The 26,940-nt window shown below is 48.7% G+C and overlaps 2 protein-coding genes across 5 annotated transcripts; one reads left to right on the top strand and one right to left on the bottom strand.

Annotated features, from left to right (window-relative positions):
• Window positions 1-1,208: 1,208 nt before the first annotated feature.
• Window positions 1,209-12,499, top strand: ITGB2 (integrin subunit beta 2). The gene is made up of 16 exons (XM_010713131.4): window positions 1,209-1,366; window positions 5,248-5,314; window positions 5,533-5,621; window positions 5,869-6,052; window positions 6,421-6,591; window positions 6,825-7,066; window positions 7,427-7,582; window positions 7,842-7,937; window positions 8,077-8,166; window positions 8,453-8,593; window positions 8,834-9,018; window positions 9,721-9,965; window positions 10,230-10,449; window positions 10,531-10,736; window positions 10,932-11,098; window positions 11,341-12,499. The coding sequence occupies exons 2-16, from the start codon at window positions 5,251-5,253 to the stop codon at window positions 11,404-11,406; spliced, it is 2,322 nt and encodes a 773-aa protein (XP_010711433.1). The 5' UTR covers window positions 1,209-1,366; window positions 5,248-5,250; the 3' UTR covers window positions 11,407-12,499.
• On the bottom strand, window positions 11,467-26,524 carry KMO (kynurenine 3-monooxygenase). Of its 4 annotated transcripts, XM_019616806.3 has the most exons (16): window positions 24,496-26,524; window positions 23,100-23,169; window positions 21,089-21,186; window positions 19,741-19,830; window positions 19,151-19,199; window positions 18,320-18,407; window positions 17,522-17,687; window positions 17,027-17,098; window positions 16,446-16,567; window positions 15,406-15,553; window positions 15,083-15,140; window positions 14,921-15,003; window positions 14,742-14,843; window positions 14,605-14,664; window positions 13,016-13,074; window positions 11,467-11,947 (listed from the first exon to the last, which is right to left on the bottom strand). In XM_019616806.3, the coding sequence occupies exons 1-16, from the start codon at window positions 24,547-24,549 to the stop codon at window positions 11,791-11,793; spliced, it is 1,476 nt and encodes a 491-aa protein (XP_019472351.2). In that variant the 5' UTR covers window positions 24,550-26,524; the 3' UTR covers window positions 11,467-11,790. The 4 variants fall into 4 exon arrangements, with proteins under 4 accessions (XP_019472351.2, XP_085083953.1, XP_085083952.1 ...); XM_085227827.1 differs by lacking the exon at window positions 13,016-13,074; XM_085227826.1 differs by lacking the exon at window positions 17,027-17,098.
• Between the last annotated feature and the right edge of the window lie 416 nt (window positions 26,525-26,940).

Here is a 26,940-nt window from a genome sequence, read left to right as displayed (position 1 = left end):
GTTGCCTTGCTGTAGGCTGGGGAGTGCTGCTGAGGAGCACAACACCAAAACTCTCTGACCACCAACACTGCATGGTAGGAATAGGCCAGAGGCAACACCTGCCCCTAGCTCATGGTGGAGCCTGGCCCCAGCTGGCAGAGAGAGGTCCTGCAAAAACCATAGCTAGGAAAGGGAAAAGGAGCAATCCATGTTAGTGGAAACATAATTAAAATGTAAGTAGTCAAAATAAAGATGGCTGTTAAAGTCACAGGGAATGGTTAAAACCTTGAAATGGACTGGAGGGCGCTATGACTCTGTAGGTGATGGGCTGTAATCACACACATACAGGCCCCCACAGGACACCCTCCCATAGCAGAGTTAAACCGCAGCAACTAGAAGAAATCAGATGTAGAAATAAGAAGATATCCTTTAAAAAGTGGAAGTTGTGCCCAAATTGGGAAGTATGAGAGGTGAAGTTTTCAAGCAGCTGAAGCCTCACAGCTGGAGCTGTCTTCTCCAGCCCTGACTTGATTCTTCTGGGGCCCCTTTTACCCATCAGCAAGGAGTGACCATGCATTGGCTGTACATGCAGTGAATAGTGCGGGCTGATGAGCTGCCAGCGCTGGAGTGGGTCAGCAGGTGAAGGCTCACTGGTGACTGTCTGGCAGGACCTCTTTGACCTGCAAAGCAAATAATGGTCCCAAGTTAATTGTCACTCAAAAAAATCTAAGATACCATGTGTTTTTCAGTTTAGTGCCTTAAAAAGTTTAAGAGGGGGTTGTCTGGAGCCAGTTCCTCTCTACTTGGAGTGTGCTAGGAGGGGAAGCCACAGTCTGCATGGCAAAATCTAAAGGCTCAAAAAACCACATGCCCCCAAACTGTGTCATGTCAAGAGCAGCGCTGGCATCCTCTGTTGAGTGTGGAGGACCTGCCCATTGCAACAGCCTGCCTATGAAATAAAAACAACACAGCCAGACTGGGGCCAGAGAGGAGAGTTGGCTCCCCTGTCTCCAGAGCTGAGGGTACCAGCATCTCCCCAGTGCACCAGTTTTTCAGATTCCCCAGAGCTGGCCTCATTTGCCTGCCTGGCAGTGCTGTTGAAGATCAAAGTGGGCAGAAGAAGGTGTTTTGGGCAGGTACAAAGGCAAATAGAGTTCAGCTTTGGCTTTGGTGCATAGGGCTGGCTGGGTTTGGGGGAAGGCGCCCGCCCACAAACCACTGCTCTGGCTTCCTCCTTTCTGCTCAGCCAGCACGAGACAGAAGGAGGAAGAACCAGCACCAGAGCTCCTGATTCTCAGCTGCTGCTCCCAGCTAGGCAGCACAGCCAGAGGGCTTCCAGCCTCACTGCAGTTCCAGAAGAGGAGCCAAAGGGAAGGCTTGATGTGAGGCGAGTACTCTTTCACTTTTGTGCACATCCTTTCTGGGGGAAGGTGGATGGGCAACTAAGGAGTTTCATAGCTATGGGGATTCCATGAATTTGTTTTGTGACTCTTGATCCAGGTTTGTGCAAGGTGAGTCCTTTGGCATGCTGAAGCCTGGCATGTGGCCTTCTCAAAAGCGGCTTGCCTCATCTGTGCATTTCTGCTTTTAGAGGAAAGAATGAGCCTGGAAGTGCAAGCAGTTATTAGAGGAGAGTTTCAGGCCCTTCCTCACCCTCCTGTGGGCTTGGGAAGCAGCAGAGGCCCAGGGTGCTCCTGTTGAATCCTCCAAAATGGCAGCTGAGGGCTGCAGCAATTTCTGCCCAGTGCTGTGTCACCTCCAGCACGTGGGCACAGGAATGTTATCTGAGCACGTCACACCTTGTGCCCAGAAACAGCCCAGCTTTGTTGTGATAAGGGGTTGATTGGTGCAAGCAATCTGTCCCATTGTGGCCTGCTAGATGAGGATGCCTTTGCCTCTGTGGAATGGGGAAAGGCTGGAAGAAGAGCTAGGGAAGTGGGGCAAGACTCTGTTCTTCTCCTTCATTTCTCTCTGTGTGCATTACACTCTGCAAAAAACCTCAGAAGATTTATAGTGGAAGCAAGGAATACAGCAAAGGATGCATGCAAACTTTCCCCGCAGAAGGCAAGTCCTTTGTTAAGCCTCTAAGGCAGGAAAAAGTTTGCTTGCTAACACAGCAATGGGAAAGCGTAGGTCCTGTGAAATATAACCCACATGTGATGGAGAAGCCAGAGAGCTGCTGTTTGGTTTTGAATCATTCTCAAGCAGACAGACCTTCATTTTCAATGATTTTTAAAGGTCTCACTCCTTGTCTCGCAGGGAGATGAAAAGCAAATGCATGAACAGAGATATTGAGCCCTGTGGCTGACACAGGTGCTAGTTCCTCTGCAGAAACGCGTGGGAAAGCTATGTTACATTTCTCTACCATTATTGTCACATCCTGCTTTGCTCAGTGGTTTTATAGTGAATTGTAACTGAACTCAGTGGGCTAGCGACCACAGTGCAGGACCTACTTTCTTGCATGAAGCATGAGAAGCTGGAAGTCTCCCACTTTTGCAGTTTGGTGCTGCAGGCAGGAGGCATACCACTTCACTATGCTACTGCCAAATGTGTGATGTTAGCCACGAGTCTTCACATAAAGCACCAGAGAAACAAGGAACAGCTCCTCTGTCCTAAAGGGTTCCTGCTTAGCCTAGAACAGGTGCAACAGGATGTTTGCACCAGTGACAGAAGGAGACTGCGTTCAGTGACTGGGACAGGCCCTGCAAGGCTGTTTTTGTGTACCTGTATCTACCTTTCTATAAATATATATTTTTAGATAGATAGATGTATAAAGATAGAGATGATGCAGGCAGACCCTGCAAAGCTGCTGGTGTGTGTTATTGGTGTGTGTATATATACCCATACATACCTATATATAAATATACGTATATATATATACATATATAAATATATATAAACATATGTGTGTATATATATATATTGCACACACATATTTTGCATGGAGGAAGTGCCTCAGTGTCTCAGCCAGTCCTAGCCCTCTCAATGAATGTCTGAGTTGATGGGAATTACCCATAACACCAAACTAAGTGAAAGAAGGAACAGCCACAAGCCAAATGATATGCACCTCCCTGCCTTGCTGTGCCCTATGGCGCTCATTTACACCCTGTAGATGGCAGCCTCACAGTTACAGGCAGATGATGCAAGCATGCCGAGAGTCCTCCAGGGATACTGGGCACAGGAAGATGTCCTCCCATTTTGCAAGAAGTAGATAATTAGCAAAGCAGCAAAGGAGGGTTGTGGCCAACAGACTGCAAGACCCATCTCTGCTGTTGAACTCTCATCTTATTTATAGCAATGAGACAGCAGCTAGCTTTGACACTTCCCCTTCAGCCCTATTTATAAATCCCAGCTTGCAGACAGGATGGTGGGCTTTGTGCATCCCTCTGCTTGCCGTGAGAAGGAAACCTGTCCCTGGCAGAGCACAGCTGGGAGCAGTGCACCCCTAGCAGTATCAGTTTGACACTGAGCCAAATGGATGGCAAGAGCAAATGGAGAAAACTGCCTGAGCCCCCCTGCTAGCACCAAGTCAGACAGAAAAGCTGTTTTCCCTTTCTGTACTGGGAGGAGGCAGACAAAAGCAGAAGCCCCATTTGTTTCCTTTGAAAGTCACCCTACATCACACACAGGTGAGCTTTCTGCTGCTACAGTCCCCAAGCATCAGGGTGTGTTTTACACCCCTGCTGTGGGGAAAGAAATGACTTTTAGCATTATAAGGGCACCAAAATCCAGCCCACTAAATAAACCCTATAGTACAAAACTCATTATCAAGCAGAACTTGTCTTAAATTGAGTGTGTTTCTGGGGTCTGGGAGGTATTTTTAATCCTGTTGTAATTGGAAACTTACTCCCTTTTATGTATGTATGAACCTACTATCTCCAGCAAGCGAAGCACAAGGAGCTCACAGGGCCTCAGTCCGTGGCTAATCTTGTGGCTTATACAGCTCCCTTCTGGCCTAAATGAGTGCAAAGGGCACATGTCCACATGCAGTTACAGGCTTTTCTTCCATGAGAGGAGAGAGCTGGAACTGTGAGTCCCACTATGAGGCAGGCAAGAGGTGAAAAAACGAAACCCATTAACCCAGTATGAAACCTAGCCAGAGCTAGCTTGTGTGAACACTGAGTGTTTTCCTTCTGCACCTGCCCCCAGGGCCCAGTCACCTGTGGAGTGCCCACGGAGATGCAGTGGGCATGGTCACAGGCAAGGATGGAGCTCAGCCCCATCACAAAATGGCACAGCAGAGCAGAGTCATAGGCTCTGCCACCATGACCAGGTGAGCACAGAGTCACCTCTGCCTGTCTGTGCAGAGAAGTGACTGCCTCTGGAGCACTGATGAGGGGCTCAGCTCTGAGGTGGTCACCTCTTTAGGCTGCAAATCTTCACATCCTAACAGCCTGCACTCTGCTGCTGCAGCCCCTTCACACCTCCAAGTTCACAGAACAACCAGGCATCAAACCCCACTGCACAGTTGTCACAAAATGACACCCATCTAATCTCCCTTAGCATCTGATCTTTCTGATCATTGTCACCCTTTGACTTGTCTGCTGCCTGACACATCCTTGTGCCTCAGGAGCAGCTCTGAGCAGCCATATTTACTGCTCTGGGTTTGGTGCCTTTTGTGCATTTCCCTTGCTTCTTCCTTCCCGCCCCGAGCCTCTCAGTCTGGCAGGTTCTCAGGAGAGGCTGATGGTGCTCTGCAGCACTGGCAGGAACCAGGGAGGAGCTGTCTGATTGCTCAGGGTGGCAAAAGAGCCATTTCAAAACCAGTGACACATCCTTTTGATGTTGTATCTATTATTGCTGAAAACGGAAATGTTCATTGTTCCTCCACACTTTTTTCCCCTCTTTTTTTTCCTCTTTTAACAATTTCCTCTTTTCTCACATCCCAAAATACATCCATGCTGTAAGGCCACAACTCTGTTGGGTTTTGCTCCAGGACAATGCCTTTCTGCATTACATACATACACAAACATAGATGGAGAAGAATCTGGATAGATATCACATCAGTCTACGCAGCAGTTCAACTGAAGGTGAACTGATGCAGTGCCAGTTGTTGCTCTGCTGACTTTCATGTTTAGCCCAAAAGCTATGTTTAGCTAGATACCAATGTATTTTTCTAAGAGCATGTGAGCCGTCAGGTGGGATCATACTCTTAGGACCTGTCCTGCTGCAGGATGGAGATATCCACTCTGTGCCACCATCTCTGCAGCCGCTTTCTGTGGGATTTGGAGGCTCCCTTCCCTGAGGCTATCACCTTTCCTCTTGCAGAAAATGCCTCGTGACTGCTGCCTCTGGCTGCCAGCAATGACCTGGATGCTGCTGCTGCTGACAACAGGTGAGCCCCACCTGCCCTTCATCCCTGCCTTTCCCCGACTCTTCATGTGGTCAGTGAGACACTACTGGAGTGGGGAAATACCCAACACTGCACTACATGTGGCATTGAGAGCCATGCAGGGTGGGTGTCTGCTGCTGGGAGCCTGAGCACCCCACAGCTGCCTCTGGTGCAGACTGGCCCTGTTCCCCCATTTCAAACCCATCTTCTCCACATTCCAGCCTTTGCCGCAGAGTGTCCCAAGATCAAGGTGGGGACATGCAAGAACTGCATCCAGTCTGGCCCTGGCTGCGCCTGGTGCAAGAAGCTGGTAGGTCCCGGTAGCCTCACATGCTACCAGCAAAAGGGCAGTGGGACAGCCATCCTGCCAGTGAGTAGACAGTCTTGGGAGGGCTTTGTGTCCTCTCTGCTGGGTGAGACTAGGAGAATTTCAGCCTTCCTTACTCCACTGATATCCCAGAGCCCCAGCAGAGCTGATTTGGGAGTTGGGTCATTGGCCATTGGGTTCACTTACCTCCTGCTCCTCTGATTTTTCTGTTTGATGTTGCAACACACAGAATTTCACCAAAGCTGGTGAGCCAGACTCCAACCGCTGCGACACCATAGAGCAGCTGCAGCAGAGGGGATGCCCAGAGAATGAGATTGAGTTTCCGGTCAATGAAATCAAAAGAATGCAGGACAGTGCGTTCAGCAATAAGATACAGCTGACTCCCCAGGAGGTGCATCTGAAGCTGAGGATAAGTACGATTCCTGTGTTGTTGCTAATAATCTGCCAATTCTCACACTCAGCTGGATAGCAGCTGAAGCTGGCCAACGTTTGTTGCACGTGTTTTTTACCCTTGCTTCAAAACTGAATGGGCTGTTGGCAAGAGATGACCTTGCAGGGGACCTTAGGGACCTCACAGGAGCTGAAAAATCTTGAAGGAAAGCTCTAGTGAAGATGTGAGGGTGGGAGACACTTCAGGGGGATAAGGATGGAGCCTGTAGCTGTGCTGGGATATGGTGGCATGTTTCCTTCCCATTTTCTCCCAAAGAAAGATCCCAGTATGGGGTGGGCAATGAGGCAGGACATGATCCACAGCACAGTGGCTGAACCTGGTGTCCCACAGGGGAGCCTGCTGAATTTGATGTGAAGTTTCGCCGTGCCACGGGGTACCCCATTGATATCTACTACCTCATGGACCTCTCCTATTCCATGCTGGATGACCTAGAGAATGTGAAGAAGCTGGGAGGACAACTGCTTAGAGCCCTGGAGAGCACCACACCCTCTCGCCGCATAGGTGAGCCTGTCTCCAGCACAGGGCCAGCTTTTCAATGGGAAGTGCAGTGAGGCCAGTGGACAAAACAAAATGCAGGATGCAGGCAGTATGAAGCAGTGTGCTGGAGCATGGGATGTGGACTGGCATTTGGTTCCCTATGCAGGAGCCAGGAGGCTGTCCATGCCCGGTGCCATCAGGACACCTGTCAACCCCTGCCTCTTCCTTCCCTAACACCATGGTCCTGGGCATCCTAGGTTTTGGTTCCTTTGTGGACAAGACGGTACTACCTTTTGTCAACACACACCCTGAGAAGCTGAAGAACCCTTGCCCCAACAAGGACAGTAATTGCCAGCCTCCATTCGCCTTCAAGCACATCCTCTCACTCACTGACAATGCCGAGAAGTTCGAGAGTGAAGTGGGGAAGCAGTTCATCTCAGGGAACCTGGATGCCCCAGAAGGGGGGCTGGATGCCATGATGCAGGCGGCGGTGTGTGGAGTGAGTACCCAACAGGGTGGCTTCATGTGTCCCCATTCCCTGTATCTGCGGGCATGATGGCTGCTGCCTCTGCTTCATGGCTCCTCCAATCAGGAGCTGGCTCTGTTCCTCCCGGATCAGGTTGTGGGTGTCCATTATGTAGATTCAGGCCTGTAATCCATGTAAAAGTCCTGATTTGCCTGGATACAAGAGAGCATCTTACCCTTGAGCTTCCTAACTTGAGTTCCCAGTAACATTCGTCTATGCTCTCTGGCCCTTGTTGAGGCTGATGTGATATCCGTCAGTGACTGCACCGTGCCCAGGCAGCATCACCCCAGCCCCATCTGTGGACAGGTCTCAGTGCTGTCCATATCATTACAGGACTTGATTGGCTGGCGCAATGTGACCCGATTGCTGGTGTACGCAACTGATGATGGCTTCCACTTCGCTGGTGATGGCAAGCTCGGGGGCATTTTGACCCCCAATGATGGCCAGTGCCACTTGGAGGACAACATGTACAAAAAAAGCAATGAGTTTGTAAGTACTCTGGCATTGTTCCAAGGTTTGCTCAGTGGCTCCCTAAGCCCATGGGGCAGCTCCACAGTAATTGCTTACAGCCCTCATGGGGGCCTGGGAGACAGTCCAGGGTGAGGGGGGTGATGGATGCAAGCAGAGATGCTGCTGCCTCTGGTGCCTCTGAGGAGTGAAAACTCCTCTGTATCAGGTGTTGACTTGTTTGGGGTGTTCTGGAAGGTCTTCCTTACAGCGACTCTATCAGCCTGCTCTTCTCACATAGGACTACCCTTCTGTTGGCCAGCTGGTCCAGAAACTTGCTGAAAACAACATTCAGCCCATTTTTGCTGTCACCAGCAAGATGGTGGATGTTTACAAAGTGAGTAGACTTTGGCTGGTCCAGGTGCCTCCTGAGGTGACACATGCATGTTCTGCTATGTCCTGCTATAATCACCACCATGTGATGCCACTGCTATCACATGGTGGGGACATCTCATTCCTTTGCTCTCCATTGGCAGAAACTCAGTGAAATGATCCCAAAGTCAGCAGTAGGGGAGCTCAATGAGGACTCCAGCAACATCATTGAACTCATCCAGGTGGCTTATAATGTAAGTGCTGGGTGAGAACTTATTTTGCCTATTTGGTGGAGAAAAGTTCACGTCATGTGTCATCATCATCTGAGAGCAGGTGAGATTGGGACTTTGAGGATGGGACTCTGCCCACAACCAGCAAGAGGTTGCCACTTCTCTGATGCCACATTTCCTGCCCCATCACAGTCAGCTGAGACTATGTCCTGGGGCTCACCCTACCCTTCTCCCCTGGGCTCGGGGAAGCAACTCCACATCTCTGTGCTTCAGTCCCTCCTCTGGATAACTGTCCATCTTTCCCTTGCAGAACCTCTCCTCACGGATCATCCTGGACCACTCCACCCTGCCAGATGTCCTGGATGTCAAATATGACTCCATCTGCAATAACAACACAGGAACCAAGAATGAAGCAAGAGGGCAATGTGACAATGTTAAGATCAGTGATGAGGTATGTTTCCCTAAATCAGGAATGCCGTGCAGCTTGCAAAGCTCCTCCTGCCTTTTCTGTTTAACAGCAGGAACTCTTGTCCCAGACTTTTTGTTCATGTGAATTTAATACCCAAAATGTCCAGAATGCTGAGGATGATCCTCCATTATGTGTGCACTCAGCCTGTGGCCAGTATTATATTACTACTGAAGTTACCTGATGGTCTCTAGCCCTTCCCTCTTCTCACTCTGCACCTACTAGGTCACCTTCAAAGTGAAGGTCACAGCAAATGAGTGCATCAAAAGTCAGTCCTTCACCATCCGTCCACTGGGCTTCACAGACACGCTCACTGTGCACATAGACAGCATCTGTGACTGTGACTGCAGAGAGCAGCCTGATCCAACTGCCTGCAGTGGAAATGGCGAAGTTGTCTGTGGGATCTGCAGGTGAGTGCTGTTCTCCACAAATATTATTTCAAATAATGCCAGAGTTGAGTAGATGCTGTGAGAGAGCTGCCAGGCCGAGCCAAGGCCACTGCTTGCTGCTGTGCTTGGTGCCTCCCAGCATCCCAGCGCCTGCAGAACCATCAGTCATGGCCTTGCTCTTATCATTTGCACCCACTTTCCTTTTTGGAGCAGCGGTTTAGGTTCATGGCAGCAGGGAATATACTGAGGTCTGTCTTCAGTTGGTAGATCCTCTGCTGCTTTCCTAAAGTCTACCCTTTATTCATTCAACTCTCCACCCACTCAACCAAGCTTTCTGTAGAAATCTCTAAAAATCTCACTTCTGCGGTTCATGTACATCTTTAAACATAATTATTGCTTCAAGGCCTCTCAGTGAGTGGGAGAGGAAAAGCCTGGGTTTCCTCAGGAAACACTCAGATCTCCTGGCAAGGGTTTGGAAGTTATAAATATCATAATAATTTCCAGGCAATCATTTGGTGTTGTAAATATAACAAACATGCTGAGGTCTCCCACCAAAGGGCCTCCCAGAGTTCACTCCAGCAGATGGTGATGCAGACACCTGGTGACATGCTTGTTTCCAACAATGCTATCCCAGATCTCTTCTGCTTTGGTCGAGGTTTGAGCCCGGCCCTGTGTGTGCTCCGTGGCTGCTGACCCAGTCTCATTCCTCTCCCCTCATGGCAGTTGCAATTTGGGCTACACGGGAAAGAACTGTGAGTGTGACACCAAAGGAAGGACCAGCAAAGAGCTGGAGGGCAGCTGCCGAAAGGACAACAGCTCAGTCATCTGCTCGGGGCTGGGGGACTGCGTGTGCGGGCAGTGCGCCTGCCACACCAGTGATGTGCCCGGCAAGGAGATCTATGGCACCTTCTGCGACTGCGACAACATGAACTGCGAGTTTCACAATGGCTCGCTGTGTGGTGGTGAGGGTGAGCAACCGGGTGCCCAGACACAGGGGGGTGGTCCCAGTGTCCGAGCTGCATGAGCGCATTTCCATGTTGCCCTCACAGAACCCCTCCTAGAAGGGCAGCCCTAGTCCCAGAGCAGGGCTCCTTCCAAGCAGAGGCAGTCAGAGCTGGCAGAGGGACCAGCTCCTGTTTTTTGTCCTCCCTCAACCCCATCCTCCCCACAGCTCCCTCTGAGGGCAGCCCTGTACCCCACAGGGCCATGACTGGAAACATTTCCCATCACAGAGCGTGGACGCTGCGACTGTGGTGAGTGCAAATGTACGCCCAAGTATGAGGGCAGCGCCTGCCAATGCAAGAAGTCGACTGATGGCTGTAGGAACAGCCGGCAGAATGAGTGCAGCCTGCGTGGCTCCTGCCACTGCAACCGCTGCCAGTGCCGGGGGGGCTACCAGCCCCCCTTTTGCGAGGAGTGCCCTGGCTGCCCCTCACCCTGTGGCAAACACATGTGAGTGATGGAGCTGAGTGGTGGGGTGGGCATGGGGGCTGCTGCCGCTGCAGAGACAATTTGCAGCTGCCTGTGTTGCAGTTCCTGCGTGGAATGCAAGTCCTTCAGTAGCGGGCCACTGACAAAGAACTGCTCTGTGGCCTGCACCAACATTCAGCTGACTGACCAGCCACGGGCAGGGAGCCGGCAATGCAAGGAGAAGGACTCTGAGAACTGCTGGATCTCCTTCTTTATGGCCCAGGATGATGGGGAGGAGATGTATACTGTCACCGTTGATCCTAAGAAAGGTACTAGACTGGTCTAGTATTAAATGTGGAGGTTTGTTGCCCTGCCTGTAGTGGGGGGGGGGTTGGAACTTGGTGATCTTTGATGTCCCTTCCAACCCAAGCCATTCTATGATTCTATGAATCCCACTCATCCTGCCCCTGCCCCAACAGCTCTCCTGGGGCTGCAGACGTACAGGATCTGTTTTTGATCCACAGAGTGCCCAGAGCCTCCCAATGTCGCGCTGATCGTAGGCAGCACCATTGCTGGTGTGGCTCTCATTGGCCTCCTGCTCCTGCTGATCTGGCGTCTCTTGACGGAGATCTTCGACCGCCGAGAATACCGCAGGTTCGAGAAGGAGAAATCCAAGGCCAAGTGGAACGAAGTAAGAGAGCATCAGGATGACTGCATGCAGGGAGGATGCTGGGAGGATGGGTATGGAGGAGAAATCTTCTGTAGGGGCTCCTGCAGCTGGCAGTGCCCAGAGTGTGGTGGACCCAGACCTTCTCGGTGCCCAATCTTGGAGCAGCTAATGCTGTCCATGTCCTTCAAAGTCATGGAAGGATGGGTTATACACTGCCAAAAGTCTGCTACAGTATCATGAGACTTTCACCTTTCTCTCTTCAGGCTGATAACCCCCTGTTCAAGAGTGCCACCACCACTGTCATGAACCCCAGGTTTGATGGGCAATGAACTGGAGTGATGCCTGGGAGCACTAGGACCCACCACTAAATGAAACGCCAAACAAGGAAATTTCAGGCTCCCACCTCTTCTTCTTTATTGTGTTGTTTTTAACCCTTCTTCCCAGAAACCACCAGTATCCAGGTGCTGGCTGAGGGGCTGCACAGTACCTATCCTCTCTTACATAGCTGTCTGGTTGCACTGTGGGAGGAGGGAACAGCAGTGTCACAGACAGGGCTGCAGAGCAGATCTTACCAACAGGCACTCAACCCGGCTCCATATCAGTTTCCATTTGTTCTAGTTCCTGGTGCTAGATTTGCATTGTGGCAGGACCTTCAGATGCCAAATCCTAGGGACTTAGTGCAGAAAGTGCTCCCAATGAGGAGTTCAAAACTGCTATTTCCCTTCTGCTCCAGCACGCTTCACTCCTAGGCTGCTCCATGCGGTGCTGCACTGCTCTGCACGGTTACACTTGCAGCTCGTTTCTAAACTACTCATTGCTGAAATGGACAAGGAACGTCTCCAGGCGGGCAATCTGCTCCTGTTGCTGTACCTGGAAACGATGGACAGCCAGAAAACAAACAGTGAATCTGAATTTTAAATCATCAGCTGCTCCCCAGTGTTACTTCCCTCTTAGACATATCTCGGGCTCCTCCATATTTCTACCTGGGCTTCTGTGAGCTTGGCTTACCTCCACCACGCAACCCACTGCATGGCAAAGAAGCAAAGGAGCAGCAGACTGAACTGTGGAACATCAACATCAGAGGCGTTGAACATGTGAAACAGTGCTTGCAGCTTTGAACTCAACCACAGCTTCTTGCCACCACTAGGACCAGATCTCTTCCCTACTCTGCGAGTCCATCAGACTTGCTGAGGGTGAGCAGTGCAAAAGACCTGGCATCACACATAAAATCTCCAGCTCAGTGCTTTTTCAAATTCTGCACAACTACTTGTTCCTTTTATGTTATGGGTTCATTCTTTTGAAATACATGTACAGTTGTGTACTTGCTTCAAGCTTGGGAATAATTTGCAGATAGTTTTACATCCAATCTCCGTTAGCTTTATGAATATGTTTAAAGTTAATAAAAATTAATATATGAAGTAAGTATATCTGTCCTACTCAGGCAGCAGCTGAAACACTCACTGGAGAAACTACAGCATATTCCTGTGGTGGCTGCCAGCATCTACCACAGGATACAGTGCTTGGAGAAATTCTGGCCAAAGAAACACACTGTCTTCTACACTACTTTGCCAGCTACATCTTGATAGGTTCTCCCTTGCAAGCCAGAAAAAACTCACAAAATGATACAAAGCAGTTCTTACCAGTGCCCGTGCTTTGGCAGCCGTACATGAAACATGCTAGAGTGGCTGTACACTGTCTGATGATAGATTAGTTTGGGCCACTTAGCCATTCTCCACCAATGACTGAGGGTCTGGGGCAGAGTAAGAGCACTTCTGATACTTCCCACAGTGCTCTCCCAGCTTGCAGATGTTTTTGATTCCAGGACCCTGACCTAGTGCAGCTCTCATGCACCTCGTATCTGGCTGCCCAAAGACACCAGGGCTCCGGGTCTCTGAGGCAGTGTTTGTGGCCGAGGACCCAGACAGAGACTGTTCTTACTTGGACATGGTGAGAGAATCTCCCCCATCAGTGGCTGCAGGTGTTATTTCTGGTGTAAGCTGTGCAATACAAACACAAATGTGTACATGCTTAGCAGGATGATAAGAGAAACTGAACGAAGGACGCAAGCACAGAGATTCAGATTGTTTCAAAAAGAAGCATGACCAGTAATTGAATTAGACGGAAGCAAGTGCTAGGGCATGCACAAAAGCCAAGAAGGAAATAGGTGAGCTGAGAGGACCTTTCAAGGCCCCTCTGTCTTGCTTTTGCCCAAAGGCTTGGTGGCAGTGTCTGAGGAGACCTGCCTGCAGCAGTATTTCTCAGGCAGGTGTGAAATCACCCTTCCCCCAGACTTCAGGCAGTGACCCAGAACATTTTCTCTTAAAGCTGTCATTAAGAATAAATAAATTGTATTTCCTTGACTTGGGGAAAGGAAGCAAGTTGATTTTCAACTAAGAAGCTTCCCAATACTGTTTCAAAATCACAAATAGCTCATGTTCCCAAGTTCACCTGACCTATAGCGTGTGTGAGCAGAGCACACATTTGGAGCACACTACCAGCACATGCACATGAGCCGGTGTATGCCCACACCTACAAGCTGACACAAGTGGCTTGGGGACCTCTCCTTGTGAGGGGCACTAGAGGTAAGGAAGTCAGGATGCAGGTGCTTACTTGCTTAGCACCCAGACAGCAAGGGAGTTAAAATAAATGTGTCTTGATGGAAAAGCAAAAACAACAACAAAAAACAGTGGGGGAGGGGATATAAGTTTCACATACAATTTTCAAACAGAAATTGTAGGAAAAGAAATGTATTTTTTCAAAGTTTGTGATATCTTTTTATTTATTTAGGCAGAAATATCAACATTGAGTCAAGGATATGTTTCTTCAACAGATATATGTTACTAAGCTGGTTCATAAGGAGAAATTAAAGAGGAGAAACTAGAAAAGATAATCTAGTTCCAAAGATATATGAGGAAGATAAAAGTAGGGAGGCACTGGGTTCTGATACGAGCAGAAGTCAGCCATAGTGGCACAGTCTCAGGGAGGACTGAGAAGCCCCAAGTGATCCCAACTGTCTTTCTGGCTAGAGGCTGCACATTCTTCCCATTACTGCACACAAGCCCTATGCCCAGCCTATGACATGCAGCATCACTCGAAACACAAAGCAGCTTAAATTAGGCAGAGATGCATATGAACCCTCTGTGCCCCAGTGAGTTTCTCACCCCTGGGGGCAGGGGACAGAAGGAACCTCATCCCAACAGAGAAAAAAGTCACCAAGCTGAGCCAACAGCCTGTGCCTTCACTTTTATTGCCCCAGAACCTTCTGTTACATTTGTGCAAATTGGGTGCTAAAAGGAAAATTTCCTATATTCTTGATGTAATTGCACCAGCCCCACAAGTTTGGTATGAAGAAGTACCAGTCCCGTGTCAGTCTCTTTATGAGCAGGTAGGTGCCGCCCAGCCCTGCTGCCCCCATGATGAAGAGCCCTCGATTAATTATCTGTGAGTGCAAAGAGAAATCACAGCATTGTCAGGAGCTTGCAGCACAAAGCAGTGCTGTTGTGCAGGATGCAGGACTCTCAGCTTACCTTTTCCTGCCATTTCCAGCGCTGAAGCGCCTCATGGTAGCGAATCCTGCTGAATGTCACCTGGGGAGATTGCATGAGCAGGTGGCGGAGCAGCTCATGGTAGGCTAGAACCATGGGGAACAAAGCTCCAGCCTTACCATTGTGTACAGTGGGATGATGGTAGAAGGCATGAGGGTGTGGAGGAGGTTGTTGATCTGCTTCCGGAAAATGAACCATGTCGAATTGACATGCTCTCGCATCTGCAACACAGAGATCATCACCTTCCAGGAGGATGGACACTGCTGCACAGATAGTCCCTCATCTGCCAGTCACTCACCTCTACGTAGTTGTACATGGCTAAATCTGAGATGGCATGGTCATCGGGCACCCTCAGCCTGGAGAACTCGGGGAGGCAGGCACCTGGAGAAAGAAAGCAGCCGTTGGCAGTCAGCTCCCCAGCAGAGCCTCCAGCTTCTGAGGGCTGGGCCATGCCACTCACCCAGGTCATTGTGGAACTGTTCCATTAATTCATCAAAGACCAGGCAATCCTCAAAACCCTGGGAAGAATACTGGAGGTTAAATAAGCAGCAGCAGTCACACATTCACAAGAAATGCCCTCAGGGATGCTGAGCTAATGTAGCTGTTAGCAACCCTGGCATCCCATATTCCGTGGATCGCATCTTCAGAGCCTCCAGGCCCTGCTGCCAGGGATCTTGCAGGGCAGCACTAGAAAGTGGCATTTCCAGCAGCATGGGGCTCCCACTGGGCCACTCATCCCCAAGAAGTGGGGACTGAATGACGCAGGGCAAGCTGTGAACTTACTGCATTCATGCCCTGTCCGTAGAAAGGCACAACAGCATGAGCTGCATCTCCCATCAGCACACAACGGGAAGAGAGGTGATAGGAGGAGCACTTCACAGATATCATGGCCTGGGCTGGCAGCAAAAAGTAGTCATGCTTCAGCTCTCGCCTTCAGGCAAAACAAGAGATACTTCATGTGATGGGACCACAAGAGACAGGAAGAGCAAACCATACCACATCCAAGCTTAGGAAGCCAGGGCCATAGGCATTGTTTGCTATAGGATGCAAAATTGCTCCTGTTCACTAGGATATTTGTGCTGGAAAAACATGAAAGAGCAAATACCTTTTTCATTAACTTCCCACTATACTTCCAGCAAGCATGCCATAGGTACATGGAGTGATCACAGATAGCTTCTCTTCCTACAACTGTAGCACAGCATGTTGAGATCAGCTTTGCTTAGGATCCTATTGATACTGCGCATCCTTCACCATGGGCAGGGTTGCCAACCACTAAATCAGGCAGCAAATCAGGGTGTCCATGGCCCCACCCAGCCTGGCCTTGAACACCTCCAGGAATGGAACATTCCTGGGACAAAACACAACTCTCACCTCAGCTCTAGCAGATCCACTTTCTCATCCTGCCCTAAGACCAAAACCATGGCTTATGAACCCCTAATTCATCTCCTGACTTAAAAAACCTCAACAGCAATATAAAGGCAGTGGAAGGTGATCTATGTTTTGCTCCCCACAGTGGCAGGACCTGGATTGTGCCTCCAAGGTACAGAATAGTACTGGAGTGCAACTTATTCACAGACCACTGCAGGATGGGTTGTATTTTGCTGTCAAGTCTGTTACCCCACTGAAGAAGCAATGCAGATCCTGGTCTCTTTGGCTCCCCTCTCTTACAGGCCATAAAGAGCCACCTAGCAGTGCACACAGGCAGCTAGCCTGCCAGCTTAAGGAGAGTCTGGGTCACAGGGAAGACCTTCTGGGGGACCAGCATGTTCCTCAGCATGGTGTCACCATATTGAGGAGCAAGAAGGAGCAGTGGGGACACTTACTCTCCGATGAGGGGAATGGAGTCTGGGAAGTAGGTCTGGAAAAAATCCAGTACTTGCTCTCCAGTCATTAGCTTCTCAAATTCCTCAAAGGGCATGAAGAGAGTGCAGGTGAAAGACTTGTCCTGTCAGACAGGGAGAAAGTTTAGAAAGAAGTTCAGAGGTCAAGAAAAGCACTTTACATGTGGATCAGCAACTTAATGCCCAGCCTGCTGGCCATCTGGCCATTGCAGTGATACTCTGTGCAGTGTGGTCTAGCATCCAGCCACCCCATGTCCCATGGGATGTTGTAGCATAGAGCAGAAAGGGACGGCAGCCAGACCTTGGTATTCCTGTGTCTGGTTTGTACTTCTAGCCCCAGGTTTCCTGGGGTCTTGGGTGGGTGAGGTGAGAGAGAAGCAGCCTGGACACTTGCTCAGGGCTAGTTAGGTGCTGCCCTGTGCCCCTAGGCTGTGGGAACTCCTTGCTCAGGCTGCAGGTCCTCTGGGCTCCTCTTGAAGCCCAACTATGAAGTTGCCATCACAGCCACCTCATCCCTACAAGCTCCATCCCAGCCCCAAGGAACCACGATCATGGATTATCACCATATTGGGCAGTGCAATCATCATGAAGGTGTTTCTTGGCCAGATGTGGAGGTAGTTTGGTTCCATGGCAAACTGAAAGAGAGAGAAAATCACTTTGGATCTCAAGTTCCCTCCACATTGGCAGATCAATTCCTGCCCTGTGTATCAGAAGACTTCAGGGCACCAAGTACTACACTGAGAAACAGAGCAAGGGCATGAGCAGGGCAGATGGGAAAAATCTGCTGGTTTGTGACTGCTGTTGTCCACATAGACGTGTTCCCATAACCTCCAGGACCTCTCAGAGCTAAAATGAACACCACTACTCCAGAGCAGCCTCTTGGGATTTCACAGCCTGGGTCCACTACTGAAAGAGAAACTCCAAACACAGTCTCTCCTAGAAAAGTTTGAATCTCCTGGGAGAATGGGATGAGAAGCAAGTTCCTCAGAGATATTGTAAGAGGTGACAGGGCATCAGACTCAAGGAGTCCATAGCAGACCCAGGTCAGGCCCACTTACATCTCCATCCTTGGGAGGGATGGTCAGCTCCATGTAGCCATGTGGGATGTACTCATGGCTGTAGTTGAAGCGTGTTTGCCTCATGAACTGCTTTCTGACTGTTGAGAAGGCTCCATCACATCCCACAATGAGATCGTAGGTGACTTCCAGGGGTAGCTGGCCGGACCTGGAATAAGAAAGTCCCTTGGAACAGTCCTGCCATAAATCCCAGGCCAGTCTGACATCCCAGGACCTGCCTTTTGCAGTTTGCTGCAAAAGTGCCTTGGTCACTGGTACTCTTATGAATTTTTCTAGGATATGGGGAGAATGGCTTTCACTGAAAGCTCAGCATCCAAGACTGCCAAATGCATAATTCTGCCAGATCTATACAAGGCACTCAGAAGGAACAATTGTGTAATGATGGTCTTGTCTAGAGCCTCCATCCCCAGGTAGATGGGGTAGCATGGCCAGAACTCAACACAATTGCAAACCAAGATCTATTCCTGCTCTTTCTAGTAAGCAATCTGATCCTGAAAGCCAGCACTTCAAAGACTGGCATGTTTACTTCCTGCACAGGTCAGCGGCATGTGGCTCACCTATTGCCAGCCTGCTGGGTTTGGCGAGCTATTTCAGCTTTTTCAGCCTCCCTGTGAACCCTGCTTTGATGCCTCTGTCTTCCAAAGCTCATGTCAAGTTTTGTCTACCCCACAATAACAATCTACTTTTGAATTGAGATTGCTCAATTGTTTGAGGTTTTATGAATTATTAAGCAGAAATAACAAAACACAGCACTTTATACCAGGCTTGTACAGGAGTTACCTTTTAATGATTAATGTCCCCAACTCTGCATTGCACTCTATTAGCTTGTGTCCGAAGTACAGTTTAGTGTTGGAGTACTTCTCAGCAGCTGTGAAAAGACAACTACAAGTAGAAGCTTGTGCTGACAAAGAATCCCTGAATTACAGGGACTTTTGCCATCACCACATCAAACTGTTGTGCTGAGCAGTGGCAGGCAAGTAAGGGCATAGTAGGACACTGTTTCGTTAAGTCTGGTTATCTTGGGGGTATCTGCACCCACAGAGAGGCCTCAGGGTCAATATCTGAAAATACTTTTGCTGAAGACAGGAGGAGAAAGGGAAGCACCAGCCACAGCTACAGCAATACTAGCCAGCACAGGTCTGCAATAAGAACATGGCCATGGAGATGGACTTTGTACATTTTTTTAAACAGAAAGGACAGCAGGAAGAACTAGAGGATTTGTTCTGCCCATATCACTCCTCTGCAGAGTGGGTAACTAACAACAGAACAAACAACAGACCTTCACCTCTGTGACCTGAAACAAATCTGCTTTGTTTCTGTTCATTTCTCAACTACTGTTTGCACTTCTGTGGATGCTGGGAGATGATGCCATGCACTGGAGACTCAAATAGACAGGACAAGCATAGGATTTCACTAAATGTGCTACTGCTGCTTTCTTCCTAATAACACAACTGATTTGCATATGCACTTTCTGAGAGTCAGCTTGTGCAGAACTCCCAGGCAGGGACAAAGCCAGAGGCTCAGTGGCACTCAGTTGAAACCTACCACTCATATGTCAAACCATACATTCTTAGTAAAATAGGGTATTTAAGTGTTTGCAAACATGCTTACCTGTTAACAGCTCTCTGTTTAAGTTTGCTCTGTCCACAGAGAGAATGTACTGAAAAAAAACACAAAAAATGGAGCTCAGAAAGAATTTCTGAAGGCCACTTTGCACAGCAAGGGGAATGCAGCACCTCCTCAGAACATCCCATTAACAGCTACATGAAAATGAGTGGCAGCTTGCAATTCCCTGCCTGCTCACAGCATCACTGAAAAGCATGTGTGTAGGGTGCATAACCAAAAATGAGACTGGCGAAGGAGCACTGAGGTGATGACTGTACTCGAGACCAGCTTGTAGAGAGGAAGGAGAATCAAGATCCACGTTTGCCAGTAAATGACAGATCTCTACAGCATGACTTGGATGAATGGACAGCCAAATCAGCCTAAGTGTGGCAGGTTTGATGACACATAAAGTAAATTCTGTGTGTTTTCATAGGACAGGGAGAGAGGAAATCCTGAGATGAAGGTAAATTTATTTCTTCCCAGTATGCTGCAGTGTCCACCTTGGAAGATGCACCTGTCCATCACAGCGTACAAAAATGCTCAGAGATCTCTTGTGCTATATGGAGAACCACAAAAACAGCAGCGCAGATTAGTACCTGGTTCTTCTTGCCATAAGGGATAGAGTACTTCTTCCCCAGTGGCGTGTGTATTCTCCGTGCGTGCATGGGGATACCTTTGGACACAATCTGGAATAGAAGAGAGGAAAATCCAGTTTTCCCACTGAAGTTGAGCTGCCAAGTACAAGACACAACCCACTAAATGCCACCCTCCAAACACCATGCTCTGAGCAGGATGGAACAATCTCTGCTGTGCTCTGTCTCTGGCTTTGCGCAACCAGACACATACATAGAAGTTTGCAGGGCTGTGGGCCCCAAGTCATGACATTTTACTGAAGGTAAATGTTGCAGGATGGGATGGGAAGAATAGCATCAAATGACACCTGGATGCTGGGGATATGAGTTGATTACACTATGTTGGCTTGCTGGCATCCCTTTCATCACATCCATCTGCACTCTAGCTCTTTTGGAAGGCTGCCTGCTTCTGCTCCCTTTACCCTCACTCTGCAGGAGGGAGGAGAGGTGGACACTGGAGGAGTTCCCTTCTGCTACACACAGAACCCGGATGCCTGGAGCAGCTGGCGCTCTCTGGCATGGGAAGCAGAAGAGAGGCTGTCCATCACCAGCTGAAGTTAACAGATCTCAAGCACAGAGATCTCATTTCTATGATGAAAAATTGAACGTGAGCCAGCAGCGCATGCCTGCAGCTCGGAAGGCCAATGGTATTCTGAGTTCCATCAGAAGAGGGGTGGCAAGCAGGGCAAGGGAGGTGATTGTCTCCCTCTATTCTGCCCTTGTGGGGCCCCAGTGGAGCATTGCATCCAAATGTGGTGGCCCCAGCACAGGAAAGATATGGAACTTTCAGAGAAGGTCCACAGGAGGACCACAAAGATGATCCAAGGGTGGAAACACCTCTCCTATGAAATCAGGCTGAGGGAGCTGGACTTGTTCAACCTGCTGAGGGAGCTGGACTTGTTCAACCTGGAGAAAAGAAGGCTGTGGGCAGACCTGATTTTGGCCTTCCAGTATTTCAAGGGAGTTTAGAAACATGAGGGAAATTAACTTTATACACGGGTAGATAGTGATAGGACTGGGGGAATGGCTTTCAATTAAAGGAGGGGAGATTTAGGTTGATGTCAGTTTGTTACTGAGAGAGAGCTGAGGTGCTGGAACAGCTGCCCAGAGAGGCTGTGGATGCTGCATCCCTGGAGGTGTTCGAGACCAGGCTGGATGGGGCCCTGGGCAATCTGGTCTAGTACTTGATCTAGCAGCTGGCAACCCTGCCTGTAGCAGGAGGGGTGGAACTTGAAGTTCCTTGGGGTTCCTTCCAACCCAAGCCATTCTGTGATTTGATGATTTTATAATTCTACAGAAGCAGTGAGGGTACCTGCTCTTCCAACCCCACAGCCTGCAGGGCCTGGCGTCCTCTATGTGACAGGGCCAAGTTAATACTTCTTCCACGGGCAAAGCTGGACACCCGGATATCTGTGAGGAGAGATGTTAGTTGCACAGATCCTTCCAGCATAGGCTGTACTGCCCAAGAATCAGTAGGTGGACGGTGGTCACTCTCCTGCCATCCACCATCCCCCAGCTGAGACAAGCTTGGCAGTATTCTGCTGAGAAACTTGGTTCTGAGATGTGCCTGCCACATATGGGATGCTGCTTTCTGTACCATCCACCTAGATTTTGCTCAGATTCCCCTGGCCAACCAGCCAGCATGTGTTGCAGGGCCTTGTCCCAATCCCAAGACATCTCAGCAATGCCATCTCAGCAATATGCACAAGCCCCAAGACTGAGCAGAGGGGTAAGGTTAACCCGCCTTGAAGGCAAGTAGGAACAGCCATAGTGCTCTCTGGCAATGGCAATTGCTTGGTGCTTCAGTAGCAGCAGAAGGATAGAGGTGTAGTGCTGCTTCCAGTATTCCAAGGGCAATAACGGTTATCCCTGTAGCTGCTGAATGCAGCTGAAAGCCCTGAACAGCTGAATGCAGCTTTCTTCAGTTTATTTAACCACAGGCTTTCTGAATCCATGAAACTTCTGGCACATACAGCATCTGGCAAAGAGCTGGAAGAACCATTTGTTCTTTTGTTCTGAACCTGCAGCCTGCTGGTTTCACTTGAGGCTGGCTGATGCTTCTGCCAGAGGAAACTGCAAGCAGCTGCTTGTTGCACAGGTCTGCACCACGCTATGCTGTAGGCACGCTTCTTCTGGTCGTATGAGTGGGACATTTCGGATCAGGTCCACACAGTTCTGCAGAAGTGCTTGCTGCTGCTTATTCCTCCAGCACCTCCAACTCCTGTTTGCCAGGTCCTCCTTTTGCTACAGATGGATCTCAGAGCAGGAAAAGTGCTGTTCACTGTTTCTCCCCTGACTACGTCTCCTCGACCACCTTCAGCCTGCTCCATATGCCAGTCCTCAACCCACAGACACAAGCAACAGTGAAGAGCATGAAGAAATAATCCGGACAAGGACCGCGCTTCTCTGACAGCTTAAGAACTCACTTCAGCAAACACCCATGGCTGACTCAAGCTACTTGCTGCTGCAGGCCATGCCACCTGAGTGTCATCTGGGACCTTTTCAGCATGGTACTCCAGCTTCTGAACCTGATCTGTAATGTTTCAGCTCCTTTGACAGCATCTTCTAACTGGCAAATACAAACACTACCACACTGACATGCAGACATCTCTGTGCTCTGCAGTAATCACATTTCTGTGTTATAGAGAAGATTATTCTGAGAAATGGAAACACTCTGATGAGTGCCTCTTGTGAACTGCCATGCTTACTGAAGTGGGTTTTCCTTACTAGCAGTTTGTGATCTTGCAGCTTTCTTCCAGTGCCTTGCTCCTTGCAGACAAGGACAACCCTCTTGCTGACCGTGGATTGAATGCAGCCACTGACAAGACAGCCCTTCTGGCTGCAGACACTGCCACTATCACTTCCCACCCTTCCTCAGCACTATCCATGGCAGCTGTGATCAGGTCAGTGCTTTAAGTCCAAACAGCAATGCTGCAGGATTAACAGCATTTTTTCCCAAGGAGTCTTGGCTCAATGCCACCATGCCAGTATTTTTAATGCAGAAACTAAATTTTGAAAGACAAGAATTTGAATCAATCTTTCAATCTTCAAGCCAAGGACATAAAAAAGGGCATAATTTTAGTAGCTGAGGAGTGGTTTCTCTCCACACAAGGCAATGCATTTCAAATAAGCTCTTTCTCCCAAAACCATAGGAGCTAAAGAGTGCAAGAATGAAAAGAGTATTCTGAAAATGACATCTTCAGATTCTGCACTCTCTGCAGTTTCAGTGAGATCATGCAGCTCCTCTTTTGCTTCTTGAAGAACTGTTACTAGCAAAAGGACACAAATTATTAATCAAGCTGTAATGTTCATGCTGCTCTTACCTTCTCTGGCTTCATAAACATCAACATGGAAACCTCGTTTAGCAAAGAAACATGCATTTAATGCACCCACCTAAAAGAGAAGATGAAAATGACAGATGAAGTTTTAGAGCACTACCAAAATGCTTCTCCTTCCCATTAGAAAACCACAGCTGAGAGAACAGCTCAGCAGATACAGGGTGATCCTTTGACCAAGAGCTGCAGAGGACTTCTTCCTGGAGAGAGAAACTTTGCAGAAAGTTGACCTCCAAGATCATCACCTCAGAAGTTACTCACCACATCTCATTATATAGACATACCAGGTACAGGACTTGTTTACAATCATCAGTAACTGAGCAGCGCTAACTCCTTCAACCAGGGGCAGCAGAAGCTGCTACAGGCACGCTCCTTGCTTCTCTCCAGACTATAGATATGGCTCTAAGGAACATGGTTTTAAATTTCTGTCATTAGCTGCTGTCAGAATTAGCAGAACTGCATACTCTTAGTCTTCCTCTTTTTCCAGCAGCCATGGGAGTAAGAAGCTAACAGCCAAAATGTTAGGTGGGAGTTTTGGGAGTTGTCATTTAAAGACAGATAGCCCTGCAGGCAGCAATGGCAGAAAAGGGCTCCCAAATGAACATGGAAAAAGGAAAGTGGGCTCCCAAATGAACATGGAAAAAGGAAAGCATTTTCTCTTATGTTAACATTTACCAACTCTCAATCCTCATAAGGTATTTCACAGTAGTGATTTGGTTAAAGCCAGAAACAGCTAAAGCAATGAAAGATCCAGTAGCTGGTCTTGCCTCAAGTGCCCTGAGAGGGCAGAATCCAACTCGAGTGTTTTTCCCCTAAAAAACTTCCATTCCTTCACAGGAAAGAAAAGAGGAGTATCCAGAAGTGCACTGTTTTTCTGTCTTGGTACACATGCAATGCCTGAACAAGGGATGTATTTTGTGGACCTTTATGTATCTGCAGTATCTCAGCAGCAAAGTTTTCCCTCAGAGAAGATCCCTTCTCTTGGTACAAAGTCCCAGCTGTGCAAACAAGACCTGCTGCCTCCTACAATGAGAACACAACAGATGATAACATCTGTCATCTGGCAGAAGAATAATTATAAGAAAAATAGGGTTAAAAGGAGCACTGAACTCAGGAGAGAAGGCAGTATTTTGTTAATCTGCAGACCAAGTCATTTAATGAGCTACAAATAAGCAAGCATTGTACAAAGGGAAAGGCAATGCAGGCAAGTGACTGGGCTGCAGTTTTCCTTGCCCACAGCTAAGAAGCAAGACTGCAGTGCCCAAAGAAGCCTTCTTGCACTAGAGCTGCCTTTCCAGAGACCTTCACGTTCAAGCTCACCTTTGCTGAGCAGCCACCCCCTCACTTCCCAGCAATCAAAGAGAAGACAAGCTGCATTTCCTACCAGGCCTCCTCCGACAATGGCAACTTTTTTTCCCTGAACATTGCTGGACTTCATCACTGTGACAGCAGGCTTTGAGCAGCAGGCAGGCTAGTGTCCTCTCACTGTTGCTATGCTGTGCTCACCAGAAGGAGGGAGCAGGATGTGGGTGGCTGAGTCAGGCCTGGGCTTTTCTTCCCTAGTTAATGTTAAAGCTCAGCTCTAACCTCAGGCTGCAAGAGCACTAGGCTGGCTGGCTGGCAGACATGCTACTCTGGAATGAATGTGGGCCATTCAGCATAGCCTCTTTTGAAAATAGTGAAACAATTCTGCAGTCTTCAGGTGTTTCATAAAATGCAACCTTACTGCAGGGAGGAGTTAATTAGGTTGGTTTAGCCAAACACTGGGCATTCAGAAATACGTTCAAATATGTCCATATTTTGCTTGTCCAAAGCAGGGTACAAATGTGTTTTCTAATCCAAAAATGAACCTATTCTCTGACCTAAAGAAAGCTTAAGGCCATTGTGGAATTCAGTTCTCCACTATTACAGTAATGTCTAACTTGTAGACATAACCCTAACATACAGTAACTACCATTTATTGCAAAATATGCAATGCACAGCCCGAAACAACACATCTATCTTGAAAGAGCAAGACCAAAATATTCACACAAGAATGGTTCAGCTTTCCATTGCATATTCTGGAGCAGTAAGGGCCAGTTGCTTGCAGTGGGACAGGGAGCAAGCGCAATGCCAGCAAGGTGAGGGCCTTGCAGGGCAGAGTCCCAGCCCACTGTGCCAGGCAAGGTAAGCAGGTCAAGCCCAGGGAGGCAGCAAAGGGCCCAGGCTGGAAGACAACTCAGTGCAGATGAGACAAACCTGAGGTCAAGACCAAGTTCACTGGTGTCAGTCAGACACAGACCCATAATCACCAGGCACACATATAGTGACAAATCCACCCTAACTTGTATATGAGCCAGCAGCGTGCTCTTGCAGCCTGGAAGGCCAGGGTTTCCTGGCTGCATGAATAGAGGGATATAGCAGAGTAAGGGAAGTGATTGTCCATCTCTACTCTGCCCTCGTAAGACACCTTCTGCAGTACTGCATACAGTGTTCTTTTCTTGGGACCAGTGGGCATCCTGATCTGATGGCAGGCAACCAGCCCATGGCAGGGACACTGGAACTAGATGATCTCTGAAGTCTCTTCCAACCCAAGCCATGCTGTGATTCTGTATTATGGAGTCAATATCATGAAAGAGCCACAGGCCCAGCTTAAAGGGATTGCTGCCCACCCTCAAACTCATGCCCTGGGAGGGGGCCCAGGTGGGGCTGATCAGCGGTATTAAAGCCCATTGATGCACTGACACTGCATGTAAACTTGCTGCCACAGAAGATGCTCTGTAGGATTTTTCTGATGTATGCTATAGTTATTTGACCCATGCAAGCTAATTGACTAACACATACCCACCGGATAAGAGAGACCTAAAAAGCCTGCCCAAGGCAGGATCAGCTCTCCTTCAGCCCTGTGTCTGCTTGACCTCCAGCTCCCACAGAATGTAGGTTATACAACCCTGTAGATGACCTGTTTCAACACACTATCGCTCATGCATGCTTCAGAGCTCTCCTAGTGCCAAGTTTAAATCACCCTTCTCTGTTTTTAAGCCTTTTTTTCATCTCACAGGGCCTTCATGCAGCAAATGGTCACAACAGGGGGGAGAGGGTAGATTCTGAAGTAATAGTATAGAAGTAATACTGCATAGTAAATAGCAGTAAAATTATTTGTTAATTGTTTTCAGAGCACAGACAGCATCAACTTCCAGCAGTGACAGTTATGTGGAAATATTACTCTTAGAACACTTGTCCTGTAAGCTTTACAGATTGCTCCACCACTGTGGCTTACCATTTTAATAACAGCCCTTAAAATATACCAGTTAACTCTTGGACTCTTGAGGATAACACAGTGTACAGTCATGTTGCTAAAGCTGGTCTTGTAAAACTGCCTTCTCAGACAGCTGGACCAGGGCTGCACAAGCAACCTTAGCAATGGTTTGCAACTTTGATTCTTTCTGGGGGGAGAGGTCAGTAATGAATGGAGTACCCTAGGGGGTGAATACTGGATCTGGTCCTCTGTAACGTCTTCATTAATGATGATGGGGTGATTTACCTCTGTAAATTCATGGAGGACAGAAAATGAGGGACATAGGAAACATTGCCAAAAATATATTTTTTCAGGAATGTCCACAGCTGGGCTGACCTCTCACCAAGAGCCACATGTGCAGTGGGAACTCTGAGCACTCATACAGGTTAAAAGTTTTTCTTCCAAGATGGTACTGATCAGCTCCTTTCTGTCACACTTATCTGCTTACTTACTGAAAATGGTTCTTGGCAAATGGGATCAAACCTCACCTGTCAGGGATTATCTATGCCTGGTGCAACACATTTTGTCCTGGGTAGCCAAATAATTCCAAAT

Source organism: Meleagris gallopavo, chromosome 7 (genome assembly GCF_905368555.1).
Source record: "Meleagris gallopavo chromosome 7, MGAL_WU_HG_1.1, whole genome shotgun sequence".
NCBI classification, from domain to species: domain Eukaryota; kingdom Metazoa; phylum Chordata; class Aves; order Galliformes; family Phasianidae; genus Meleagris; species Meleagris gallopavo.
Note: the sequence above shows the minus strand (reverse complement) of the source record. Positions and strands in the feature narration are given on the sequence as shown.